This window comes from Cheilinus undulatus, linkage group 9 (assembly GCF_018320785.1).
Source record: "Cheilinus undulatus linkage group 9, ASM1832078v1, whole genome shotgun sequence".
NCBI classification, from domain to species: Eukaryota; Metazoa; Chordata; class Actinopteri; order Labriformes; family Labridae; genus Cheilinus; species Cheilinus undulatus.
Window position 1 is genome coordinate 24,894,647 of NC_054873.1, and position 12,320 is coordinate 24,906,966.

Below are 12,320 nucleotides of genomic sequence, written 5' to 3' on the forward strand. Positions count from 1 at the left end.
AAGGCTGTGCTGCATAAATTCCCCTCATATCTACATAGTCTCTTGTTGGAAACCTCAGCTATTTTTCAGCTTCCTTCTTCCAGGTGGAGTTTTTTAACAGGTTCCAAGGATTTGTTCTGCGCTGGGTAAAAGAGTGTTTGTTTTTTTTGCTCCCTGGACCTGGAATAACGTGCAGAGCACCCTACATCTGACAAATCTAGTCTCACTGGATCAATTTAAAACAATTTTCAAAGGCAGTTTAACTTACAAATGTGACTGCTTTATCTAACTGGGTTTATTCTGTCCTTTGTCTCTTATGTTTGTATGTCATGTTTGCTGTATTTTCATGTTCCTCAGCCAGGTCTCCTTTGAAAAAGAGACCTTAATCTCAAGGACTACCTGGTTACATAAAGGTTAAATAAAATTATAAAAACTCAGGAACTGAAAAATACATTTCTATGACATACCTGGCTGAGGGCCACGTTTGGAATAACAGTTGTTGCATGTAAAAAAAAAAAATAACCTTTAAACATTTGGCAGTGAAAATAAGTATGCAAATACAACCAGTTTGTGAATATATTACATGTCAGTGACTGGGTTATTGTTGTGCTGTCTCATGTTTTATTTTCTATAATACTATTACAGTTAAACCCACCTCCTATGACCATGTTATCCTGGCATTAGATTTTACTTCCATTTAACATTAAAAAATGGAGTTTAAAGATCACAGCACATGCCCACATTATCAGGTTTACTCCTAATTTTCCCTCTGTTTAATTTATCATCATTTAAGGAAAAACTAAAATTGAAGCACCTTGTAAACATCATCAACAAAAACATTCCTTCGGCTATATTTGTGCTGTTTTCACTTCTGATATAACTAACCTCTATCTCTTCCTGGGCATCTTCAGACTGCGCGTCTTCCAGCATGGCCTCCTCCAAGGAGAACTGTTTCGTAAAAAGGGGAGAGAAAGGTTCTCGTTCAATCTCCTCGTAGTCCGTCGTCCAGGGCATGATGACTGCCTCCTCATTGGGAGTGCCACAGGCAGAGTCCAAAGAGGTCCCATCTGCACTTTCCACAGGAGTATCCAGAGTATCTAATACCAGAGCTTTATCTCGGCTTGTTGGCGGAGTCCCCTTTTCAGATGACGGCCTTTTAGGCTCGAATGATACAGTCTTCTTTTCTATATAGGGATTTGCTTGCTCTCCAAGTGAACTCGCTCTGGCCAACACTGCAGCCACAGAAGATGACAGCACCCTGTCTGATGAGGTTTCATCACCAGGGAGACTCCCTTTATCTACTTTGTCTGGTTTTGGTGAAAGAAAGTTGCCACCAATAAAAGCAGACCTTGGTGCAGGAATAGGGTCAAAAGTAAACTTTGATGCATTCCCCTTGGCTTTTTTATCGACTTGCGCATACAAGCAGTCTGTTGCCTTATTCTCTGAGCTTAAATTTAACTCATTACCAAATTCCTCATAAAGGGTCACTGGTGCACTTGATCTATATAGCGCAGCAGTTGTGTGATCTCTGGGAACTTTAGGTCTTGGTTCAGGGACCGGATCGCTCGGTTTGTCCATGAAAATTGGTCCATCAGAAGTCAATCCACTTGCAACAGAATCAGTATCACTCAAACCAGGGGAGATTCCGAAAAAGATGGCATCGGAGACAGTGGACACCAAGGCTTGCTCTGTAGAAAGTGCTTCCCCAGGGACGAATCTCAGGTCTGGGACAGAAATACTGCGCCGATGGGCAAGCCTCCTTCCCTGCTTAGCAAGTGCCTTCTTGCCGGGCTTCTTCATGTTGCCAAACTTGGTTTTTAGTCGCAAATTCTCCAAGAAGTTCTTTTTCTTGACATCCATCTTTGCTGCTTCTTTTTAAGTAAAAAAAAAAAACGAACATGCTGTTACATCAAGATCCTTTGTTTTATATCTTTTTAGGCTTAAAAATTATGCAATGACAGTTCTATATGACCACTATTTGTGGTAAAAATAAATCCTAACATGAAAAATACTAGCTTAAAAACATATACTTAAGATTACAAAAGGCAGTAAAGTCATTTTTTAAGCTATTAGCTTTGTCTGATGCTTCTGTCTGATCTAACAAACATTTCTGAGAACAAAGTACACCTAAACTAGACTTTTTAGCACTACCAGGATTACTCTGGTAAAATACATAGCAAGGACATTTACCTGTTCTGAAGACTTCTGCTCAATAGCACACAATGAATCAGTATCGACCAAAAGAAGCTGTAAATCTCCTGCGAGACAACTCAAACATCCTAACTATGATGAAAGTGTTTCAAGCAACACAAAATGTAGCTAGTTCACTCCTGCTAGGAGGCAGTTGATTGGTGGAGAGGCCAAACCGGGTGAAACAAGCCATACCTGTCTCACCAGGTGAGTTTCAACGACTGAGAGTAAAGGTGTCGAGTCCTACCCTAGTGTTTCACTCTGGATGAAGCTACATACAAAATGACAGGATCAGATATTTTGGATCTGGGGACTGTATGGTTGGATTAGAACAAAATCTTACCACAAATATTGAGTTTATTAAGACACTGAGAAATTAAACACACACTGAATCAGTGAAACAGTGATGAAACAGTTGCTCACAGCACAGCAAAAAGGAACAGTCTGTTTAATGTTGATCTGAATATTTGACTGTTTATTTGCATTTGTGAGGCTATTTGTTAGTTTTAAGTCTTGCTTGCATTACACTTCCTCTAATGTGCCTTTTTTATAGGACCAAGTGTTTGAAAAAATAAATTACTTAATGCCATAATCTATCCTAATTCTGCAATACAACTGTCCTCCTTATCTGTCCAAAACAGACCCAAAATACTGCTGATGGATTCTACAACACAGCTCAGACATATGAAATGTTGGCTATCTGTTCATCTTATCTCATCCCTGATCTACAGCGGGGATCTGGCTCTCAGTGGCTGCCTTGTCATACCAAACTCCATTTCCTTCACGCAGCCACATATTTGTTTACAGTGGAACACGGTTTAGCTTGAGCTCGTCAAAAGTGAGCATTTGGGTTTGCAAAGTATAAACTCTAGCTTTCTGTCCACACATGGAAGCCAATGCAACAGACCCACTGGTGTATGCACGCTCCCTCCTTGCCGGTGCACAACAGTCGAGACTATATGACAACAGATGTGTTTGAGTCTGGACTGAGTCTTGTTCAATATTTGCTGATGTCTTAAGGAGATCAGGCCCACATGAAAGCGCCCCAACTTGGCTTCCAGTTGAAAGGCAGGGCTGGGGATCCAAACAGGGCAAGCCCCTATGGCAGGTGGCCTGTCGCCCTTCTTCTCACACAACTCAAACAGCCCAAAACCCTGCTTGGTTACTCTACACATGCACACTGGACCTGTTCCAGCCTGCAGCACAGCTGGTCTGATGGAGAGGAAGCCAAGAACATGCACTGAGGGACAAATAAACTGACTAATGTGCATGCAGGCCTTCACACTGAAAATAGCCATGAAAGCGTGAGGTTGTAAACAACACAGCTGACCTAAACCCCTGTTTGTCTTGTAGAGTTTTGTGTTTTGCTTTAATATTTATTTGTCATACTTTATTTTTGTATGTACAGGCCTACAGAAAATCAGTTATATCACAAAAGATGCTGATTCAGATTAGCATTTAAAATTGGCCAAAAACTTTAAGGATAAAAACGTACTTTGTTTCAATACTTAAACTTCTGTTATCAAAATCAATTTGAAAAAAGCATTTTTCTTAACCCTTTAAGGGGAGAGGAACCACTTCGACTTCCTTTGTGGCCTCCCCCCAACTCTCAGCGATACAGTAGAACCAGAACGACTTTTCTCAGCTGATCACTGGAAATCATTCAACATCACAGAAAGTGACATCACAGAATCTGACCAATGAGAGTGCCTCAGAGCATCTCAAACATTCAATTTCCTCCAGAACTCGCAAAATGCAGTTATAGATCCACACTTGTTTAAATAAAAAAAAAAAAGCCCTAAAATCATAAGTTGATGAAACTGACTCATTACAAAGGTGAATAGTAGTGCTAAATATCATGCTAGGTTTTCTTGCATAGAATTTCTAGCAATTATTTAAATTTTAGTGTGAAAAATGGGCGAACTATTTTTTAATCTGCCCATTTAGGGCTGTAAAATGCTGTCTTTATTAAGACATATGGCCAACTTATGAAGCAAGCCATACCAAAGGTATTTTCTTGGTAAATATCTTCTTATGATGTAGGATAATAGTAATCTATAGTGTAGTTGGATGCTACTGTAGGTTTGTTAAAAAAAATAAATAAATGGGTGATCCAGTGGTTAATTTTACTAAACAGAATTTTTCAAAGTATAAATAGTAAAATAGGTGTGATTTCTGGTCATCTTTGCAAGATTATAACATTTTAATAATAACAATGTGGTTTGCATCCGTTTTTATTTATACTGTGAGCCTTATTTCTGCTTCATTCATTTAGTAATTTAACATATGGACTGTTTTTACATTATCTGGTGGAATAAAAAAAGTGGAACAAATGGATAAATGAACCCTTCAAGGGGTTAAGCAAAGCTGGACGAAGAAATTACCTTAACACTTATTCAGGTTAAAAGTCTTCACATTTTTTCCGTCTGGCCAAAGAGGCTGAAAGGACGCCACCGCAATGACTGTGGTTACTGGTGAGCGTCTGTGGTTGTCGTTGCTACTAAAGAGGTCAAAGGCAAAATGTGTCTTGTTAGTTCAGGAAATGAAAATAAACTTAAGCATTCACTGTGACACTTTGCATTTTCAACATCTGTAATAGTGACAACGACAGACGTATTGGGCTTAAAGTCACTAGTTAGCAGTGTCTAGTTGAGCAGCAGGAGGTGTTACGGTTTACTGAGTGACCATGTTAAGTGTTGACTCTTAGCCGATTGCGTCCATGGTTGCTGTGGCTAAAATGTTGAAGGTGGAATGTGCACGAAGGCCTGTTTGTTAATTTTATTCAATTAATTTGTATGCTTTGAATTATAAAGAAAAAAAAACACACCAAGAAGCCTTTCAAGGACAATTTTCATGTGTGGTACGGTGCGACAACAACAGACGTATTCGGCTGAAAGTCACCAGTTACCACAGTCACTCTTTGAACAACACCACCGGAGCCTGGGCCCAACGACATCTGCTTAAAAATAGGCCTTAATTACCTATTTGCTAAAGTTTACTTTTAGACTATTTCTCATACTTATGTAATTAGAGGTACGTTAAAAGATGCCGTAGGCCAACCTTAATGTAAATGTTTAAAAAAAGACTGGGTCATTTAATTTCAGAAGCACATTGGAGCATTATTACATCATATGAAAAACCAATGGCTCAAACGACGGGAAGCTAGCTACTAGCTAGATTGGGAACCTTATTTTTGCAAATGTTATCATTCATATATTCACATGTATAATTCATTACGTCGTGTTTTTCTTTAAACTTACCTCAATTTGTAGGCCTGCATCAACTACAAGCAGACCAGCAACAAACATTACTGAGTGATGGTTTGTATTACGGTGCCTCCTGGTGGCGTTACCGTCAAAATGCATGGAGTTGTCTCGTAAAGGTTGTCATTTTTTTCAGCCCTCCACCTGTATGTGACATTAATACCAGTCCTGCTCAAACAAAAAGCACTCCAATAGGAATTCAAGGTGCACAAAAAATTGTTCTAAGAGTCATTTGGGAGGGGAAGTTGCTCTTTTTTTCAATCTTACAAGGAAAAATGATCTAAGTATCTCTGCAATTCACTAAATGTGATAAACTACATAACAGCTACTGAGTAATCCCGGCATACAACATCAAAAAATCACACTTTGATGCAACGGTAAAATATTCCAACATGTATAATAATAACCTCCTGAGAATGTTTTTTTTTTTTTACATTATTCTGATATTTGTAAGTTTTTAAACAAGAAAAAAGGAAGCCTTTTGTTGGGATTATAATTACAAACTGTGGTATTAAAAAATCATCTGTGTAGGCCTTTCCTAACACTAACTTTATAAAATACATTTTTAATTATTGCTGTGATTTAAGCCACACTTTTTGACTCAGTGATGGATACACCTTTTTGCAGCATAATCTGTCCTTATGCTTTATAACACCACATATTTTCTTAGTTGCAGTGACCTCAGTGTAGCAGCTGATGCATGCAGTCCATAAAATGCGACTTGGAGACAAAATTCAAAGATTGATAGACATTGAGTTGGGAGTGAGCATACACTGAGGTGTTTAATAAAGTTGACAGTTTCTACTGTTTGGGACTTCACAGGAGAACAAATTCTATGTAAGAGTTGTTTACTTCATTTTATACAGAATAAGAGAGATAACCTAAATTACACATTAAAAGCCAATATTTGTACTTTTGTGAAGAATACAAATTTTTACAACAATATCTAGCATAGTATGTTAATTGTTTAATAAAAAGTTCACTTGAATATTTATCGTATGATGAAAATAAAATAACACATTCAAGGGAAATAAAATGTAGATTAACTTAAAACCTCTTTCGATTTTAAAACAAATAATTTCATGATTGGCAACAAAGTCCAGCTTGTGCCGCCAAACGGTCTGAGCATTCAAACCGAAAAAACAGCTTCTTCAGTTACGTGAACTATCAACTACAAACACTTACCAAACACATAGTTCTGTTTATAAAAGCCATGAAGCAAAGCAGTGTACTCTTACACAGCAAAGTGAAGAAAAGTCCTCTACAAAGGTTCATTGATTACCCTTTCCTTTCACATTCATCAGTTGTGCACAATTTGGACAAAGACCCAAAGAGCGAAGTGCGTCACAGTGCATTCACCGTTCATGTTAGAGTGCTAGTCTTTTCTAAGAAGAGGCAGGTCTGGTCAGAATCAATAAATCTGTTTCTTTAATGAAATAAAATGAAAAAAATGTTACTTTTCTTTGGGATAAGGCATTTCCTATCTGTGCATATACTGTAAATAGAGAAACTACAAAATTCCCTGATATGTTATTAAGTGCTAAAGTGTGTGCTCAACTATGAGGTGCTGCTGCCTTAAACAGGCAGACAATTGTTGTTGTAGTCTTTTATTATTGCTATTTTAACCAGCTGTGTTACACTGGATTACATTATGGATTACTAAAAATTATGTAGGTGTGTCTACAAATAGAGACAAATACTAATAGATTCCTGGGGTTACAACCACATTAATTATGTAATAAAATGCATTATATGGAACTCCAGCAGTGTCCAGCTGTGGCACTTCAGGATAATATCAGAACAGTCGACCCTCTGATGCTCTTCTTCCTGGGCTTTACAAAATGACCTGATGTGACATCATAGACTGATTTATGTCCTATGGATAGGGGACTAAAGCTGCATAGATCATTACGGGTATGTACTAAAACCTTGAGTTAATAATGGGGGTGGAAACCTCAGTAAAACACTCAGGATATGTCACGGTGAATGCAAAGCGATACCTTCCTCGTACAGCAAACTTCCCATACAATTGTGTGCAATCCAGCAGTGAGATTGAAGTCAATGACTTTGCATTGTTGTTGTTCTTAATATGATGAATCAGCTGCTGATATGTTAGCTTCTTTAAGGATGGGAAAAATACAAGTCCCAGCCACCATTTCTGCACCTTCCTTGTACATGAATTTGGATCCTTCAGATTTTCACTTTTCTGATATAAGGTTCTTAAACCTTAACGGTAATACGGCATTGATGTAGGATAAAAAAAATTCAGAACCAATTAAGATGAATATTTTTGTACTTATTTATGGCTCACATTCTAAGTAGATTGTGTTGTTTACAACCACTTACAGGCAGAGGCATGTTCAGTTTTGTGTGAAGGTCAGAAGCCTCTTCTACCTTGCACATGTCCTCAGCTTAAATTCTATAAACCAATAAGAAGGTAGTGAAAAGGGCTTGAGAGATGGCATGTCTTTCAGATGAGCTACATGCAATAACAATAGATAATTCTTCAGTGTGGGGCTGGGACCTTGGGTTTGAATGTTGGCAGTGTATTCAGCAGCTGCTGGTATACAACTAAGATGGGTTAACACAATAGGAGGGAAAAACCCTTTATCCTGTAGCCTTGTGATCAGCCTTCACAAATATGAAAACAGTGGAACTTCAACCTCACAGCATTGTTAATACAATGTCTTCAGGACAAACAATCACCACTAATAAAGACAGAAAGAACAAGTCGACCATCAGGAACTAAAACACATGGGAGGTTATGTTGTATATTCAATTTAGAAGAGATTACAGTGAAATGAACAAAATAGCAAATATTGACCAGTGAATGATCTACTTTTTGAGGGTCTACTCTTGTAAACTTGACTGTAATCCACAAAAATATACTTTTCTTGAAAACGGTGATCGAACAGTACGTTCAGCATGTACTCTCACCCTTGTGTTATATATTAAAGTCCTTATTTACACAACAGAGGAAATGTTTGGCTCAAATTTTCAATTGTACAAACAGAACAGTAAATGTCCATGGCTTAAGATATTGATTCAGGTTTACACGACCTTACACTGTTTGCGATGACGCACAATAAAATATAAAACTACAATGAAAGAAATGGTGCATTTGAGTGTACTGTTAGGAAACTGTAGCAACTGTACAAAACAACACAAAAGAACAGCTTTGGCTTATATTACTGATGAACTGTTACACAAATGTGAACATATTGATTTTCTCACCAGTTCAACTGGACAGGTTTGCATTATCTTAATTGCACATTTATATATCCTACTCTTTTAAATAAAAAATGAATAGTATGTCATTATTGCAATAATTCTGTTGTTATTTTGTTTTAACCTCCAACAGTACTGTTTCATTTTATCACTAAAGTAGTCTCAATTGCTGCTTTTATTTACTGTGTGAGCAAAATCCTGGTGAATTATAAATTATTGACTAACTCCATGTCCTCTTCTGATGGACTGATCAATAAATCAGACGAGGCCACTTCAGATAAAGGTCTTGTACAGTTACAGCACGGTTTTAAAATATAGTTCTTGCACTGAATATCATATCTGAGGGTCCTCAGCTTGAAAGCAACACAACTTTCTCTGATTGTTTGCAACTTGCAAGCACAGCAGCATAACAGCAACTACATGTAAGTGTCTGTCTAGACCAATGACTACAATTATCTACCACTTATTGTTTAACTGTTCCTTGAGCATCTCTCTCCTGCAAATCTGAAATGCACAGAGTACCTGATATCACCTGCTTGTGCACAAATTTCAGTCCAGCTAAGTGTGATTTTTCAAATCTTTCTGCTTTTGTTTGAGAATTTACTTTAGATATGTTTTGTAACCTTTGCCACTCTGTCTTACAGATTGAAATGGAGTTGGATAAGAGTATAGTAATGATAGCTCTAAGGACCCTTGCTCTTTCTTTTGTTTCTATGTTCACCCCTCCCTCCCTCCCCCTTCTCTGCCTGGCTGGTGACTGGAGGCCTGATCCTGGCTCTTTATGTCACCCATGTGTCCATGCGCAAGCGCTTGACTGAAGGGCTCTCCCTGTCCTCAGAGCCAGCAGGTGGTCTGCCGAGCCCCAGCGGGGAGTGGAAGTCTGGCCGGTGGTCCTCTCGATCACTGCCGTCATAAGAGCTACAGGACGAGCTGAGGCTGTCGGCAGGTGAACGTCCCAGAACTTCCTGCCGGCTTGACCCTTGCTGTGGCTGCTGAGGGGGGAAGCCGGAGGGGGTGACGCGCTCCCGGGGTGGTGAAATGGGCTCAGACTTTATGTTTATGCTCTGGCTGGTGCTGATGGAGAGGTTGGAACCCTGAGGTAGGTGACCTCCACCTCTGCAGAGAGGAAAAAAGAAAAGTGTTCAGAAAAGAAAAGAAATCCAGACCAGAAATGTGAAGTGCTACAACGACAGGAACATGTAGATGTGTGATTCAGAATGATATCACAAAGCACAGTGGGTGTTGCTTTTATGTGAGGGAGTCTGGAGAGTGTGCCTTTGTTTGGAAGTGTGTTACTCACACCAAAGAATTAAGAGCTGCCTGGCCCAGTTGATGCTGTTGCCATGCCGACATGGAGCCCAGCGAGAGCCCGGGAGAGCTGAAGCCCTGTAGGGAAGAGATCTCTGCACTGCTCAGGGAGAACTCTGTAAAAACAAACGCAGCCACACACAGTGAGAACTCACATTTCAGATACAACACCGTGTGCTACTGAGAAAAGAGCAGGATCCAACAGTGTGGAGTACAAACAGTCAGTGTGATGCTGTTGTTTTCAGTCTGAAGGGGGGAGCAAGGCCACACTCACCAGAAGGGTTGTAGGAGGTGGGCATGCCTGAGTAGACCAGGCCCTGTGGAGGTAAGCTGGGGGTGGTGACAGACACTACTGGAGTGGCCAGCTGCTGGGTGGACTGGGAGCTGCTTATCCTTTGAGTGTTCTGCAGAACAAAAAAGAAAATTCAAGAAATGCATGAGTGTAAAATAAAGATGCCAAAAAAATTACAATTTTATTCACATTATCAACACACTTTATCAATTTTTTTCATGAAAGAACTTTGATTTAGAGGATATATAGATGTTTACTTATCAAATATTGACATATTGTAATCAGAGATTTGAGTGCAATATCAAAACATGCCGCTAGGTGGTGGTATAACTTCATGGCAGTCAGTTTGTGAGCTTGGTACAATATTTTTCTAATAGGATCTGGATGCAGATGTCTTTGGTGGGGCATTTTGGGCTCCTTTGTTGCAGACCTCTACAATGGGGCAATCTTGACCGTAGGGCAGGAAGTGACGTAAGCCAGAACCAGAATGACGTGCAAAATGACTCATGTTTTCCGCCTGCTGTAAGAGGTTACAGTGAGTGATTATTTTTCACAACATCAGAATTTTATGAATAAAAATTTACCAAGGGGGATACATTTTAATTTAAAACACCAAAAATTAAGGAAAATGCATAGAGGGTTAGACACCCGAATTCTAGGGTTAGGGTAAGTGGGATAAAATTAAAAATAACACACCACAAACAAAGTAAAAACCCAACAGGGGTTAGTATGGTCGCCCTATTGTGCAGGTCTGCAACAGATGAGCCAAAAATGCCCCACCGTAGAGGTCTGCATCCAAATGCCTCTCATATTTTTTAGTTTACAGGATGTCAAAAAAGTGAAAAAATACATAGATATAGATGTACAGACCACATATTTTTAACAGTTAATGTCAACCAGATTTTTTAAAAGTTAAAATTTCGCAAAATGCATGTGTGTTTATATGCAATCTTCTAATATACATACAAATTTTCCCATATTCAAATTAGTTATCACACCTAAAATTATTTGGATTTCATTTATCATAACATCTAATCATTTAATTCAGATATTAGTTCAATAATCATTCATTTATTCATTTGGCTATCAATTATACTCACAACAACTGACATGCAGGTACAGGAACATAAAAAATCATTTATCAGATTTACTACAATCTTTTTGGCAAATTTTATTTGTTAAGTATTAAAAAAAAACTCTGTAAAAGGTGCAATCCAGGTGAGGAAGGCCAAGTGCAACAAACCAGGGTTATACAAGACAAAAACAACTTTTAACTGTGAAGGTGCAAAGAGATGATACTTAATGACTCATTTCAAACCCCTAGAGAGATACACACTGATTCTCCAGTGGTTTTTAGTGCAGTGACTGGCATGCTGTCCTCGCAAACACACCTACACAGCACGGTGTGGTCATGCAGCAGTCTACGCTGTGGGAGCAACAAATGCACACAGTCCAGCTACTCTAATCAAAAGCAGACATAGTTCAGAACAATACTTCAACAAATCTTCCAAATATAATGTGACTAACAGCTGCCAGCGGCTATGTTTGAAGCAGCATTGCATCATGATGTAGTTGATGGCTTCCTTGCATTGTTCCAACACTCTGCAGCCAGATGACTTCACCCAGCCCAACTATCGCACAGAATGATATCATTAAGGATGACGCAATCCTCTCTTCCTTTGAAAAAAAAATACATAATTTATATTTCCCCACTTAATCTGAAACATTTAAGATAGTAACTATGTTGCTGTTTTAAAGAAATTAAGACTAATCTATGCTTGGCTTTAGCTCTCTCTTTTTCTCACACTCCTTGTGGTATATGACTAACGTTGAGCAAGTGAGGTAATCTTCACAAGCCAAACCCAAAACATGCAGTGACAAAACATTTTTTATGTATTATTGCAGGCAGTTCTGATAGAAAATCTCCGGTTTAATCACTGCCTTTTGTCTAGCATGTTTCATTACCGGAAGCATGTTAACATTTCAGCCATTTACCCAGGCATTTGTCAAAACTCACCAAATCCATTTCCTCCTCCTCCGACTGTCCTCAACAGAAGAAA

The 12,320-nt window shown here is 38.8% G+C and overlaps 2 protein-coding genes across 15 annotated transcripts in view; both read right to left on the reverse strand.

The window, feature by feature from the left end:
- mctp2a (multiple C2 domains, transmembrane 2a) overlaps positions 1–4,674 on the reverse strand; it is a 44,436-nt gene extending 39,762 nt beyond the window's left edge. Inside the window, exons 1-2 of the mRNA XM_041795815.1 lie at positions 4,554–4,674; positions 865–1,850 (exon numbers count right to left, since the gene is read on the reverse strand). Of these exons, the coding sequence (XP_041651749.1) occupies positions 865–1,839 (975 nt within the window). The 5' untranslated portion in view covers positions 1,840–1,850; positions 4,554–4,674. The remainder of the gene's footprint in view (positions 1–864; positions 1,851–4,553) is intronic.
- A 1,521-nt stretch (positions 4,675–6,195) lies between these two features.
- The window catches only part of mef2aa (myocyte enhancer factor 2aa), an 88,389-nt gene continuing 82,264 nt past the window's right edge, over positions 6,196–12,320 (reverse strand). For 9 of the 14 annotated variants that reach the window (XM_041796451.1, XM_041796444.1, XM_041796447.1 and 6 more), the window contains 4 exons: positions 12,278–12,301; positions 10,243–10,372; positions 9,961–10,084; positions 6,196–9,776 (listed from right to left, as the gene is read on the reverse strand). In XM_041796451.1, coding sequence (XP_041652385.1) covers positions 9,440–9,776; positions 9,961–10,084; positions 10,243–10,372; positions 12,278–12,301 — 615 coding nt within the window. In that variant the 3' untranslated portion in view covers positions 6,196–9,439. The remainder of the gene's footprint in view (positions 9,777–9,960; positions 10,085–10,242; positions 10,373–12,277; positions 12,302–12,320) is intronic. The other 5 variants (XM_041796448.1, XM_041796453.1, XM_041796457.1 and 2 more) reach the window with 1 other exon arrangement.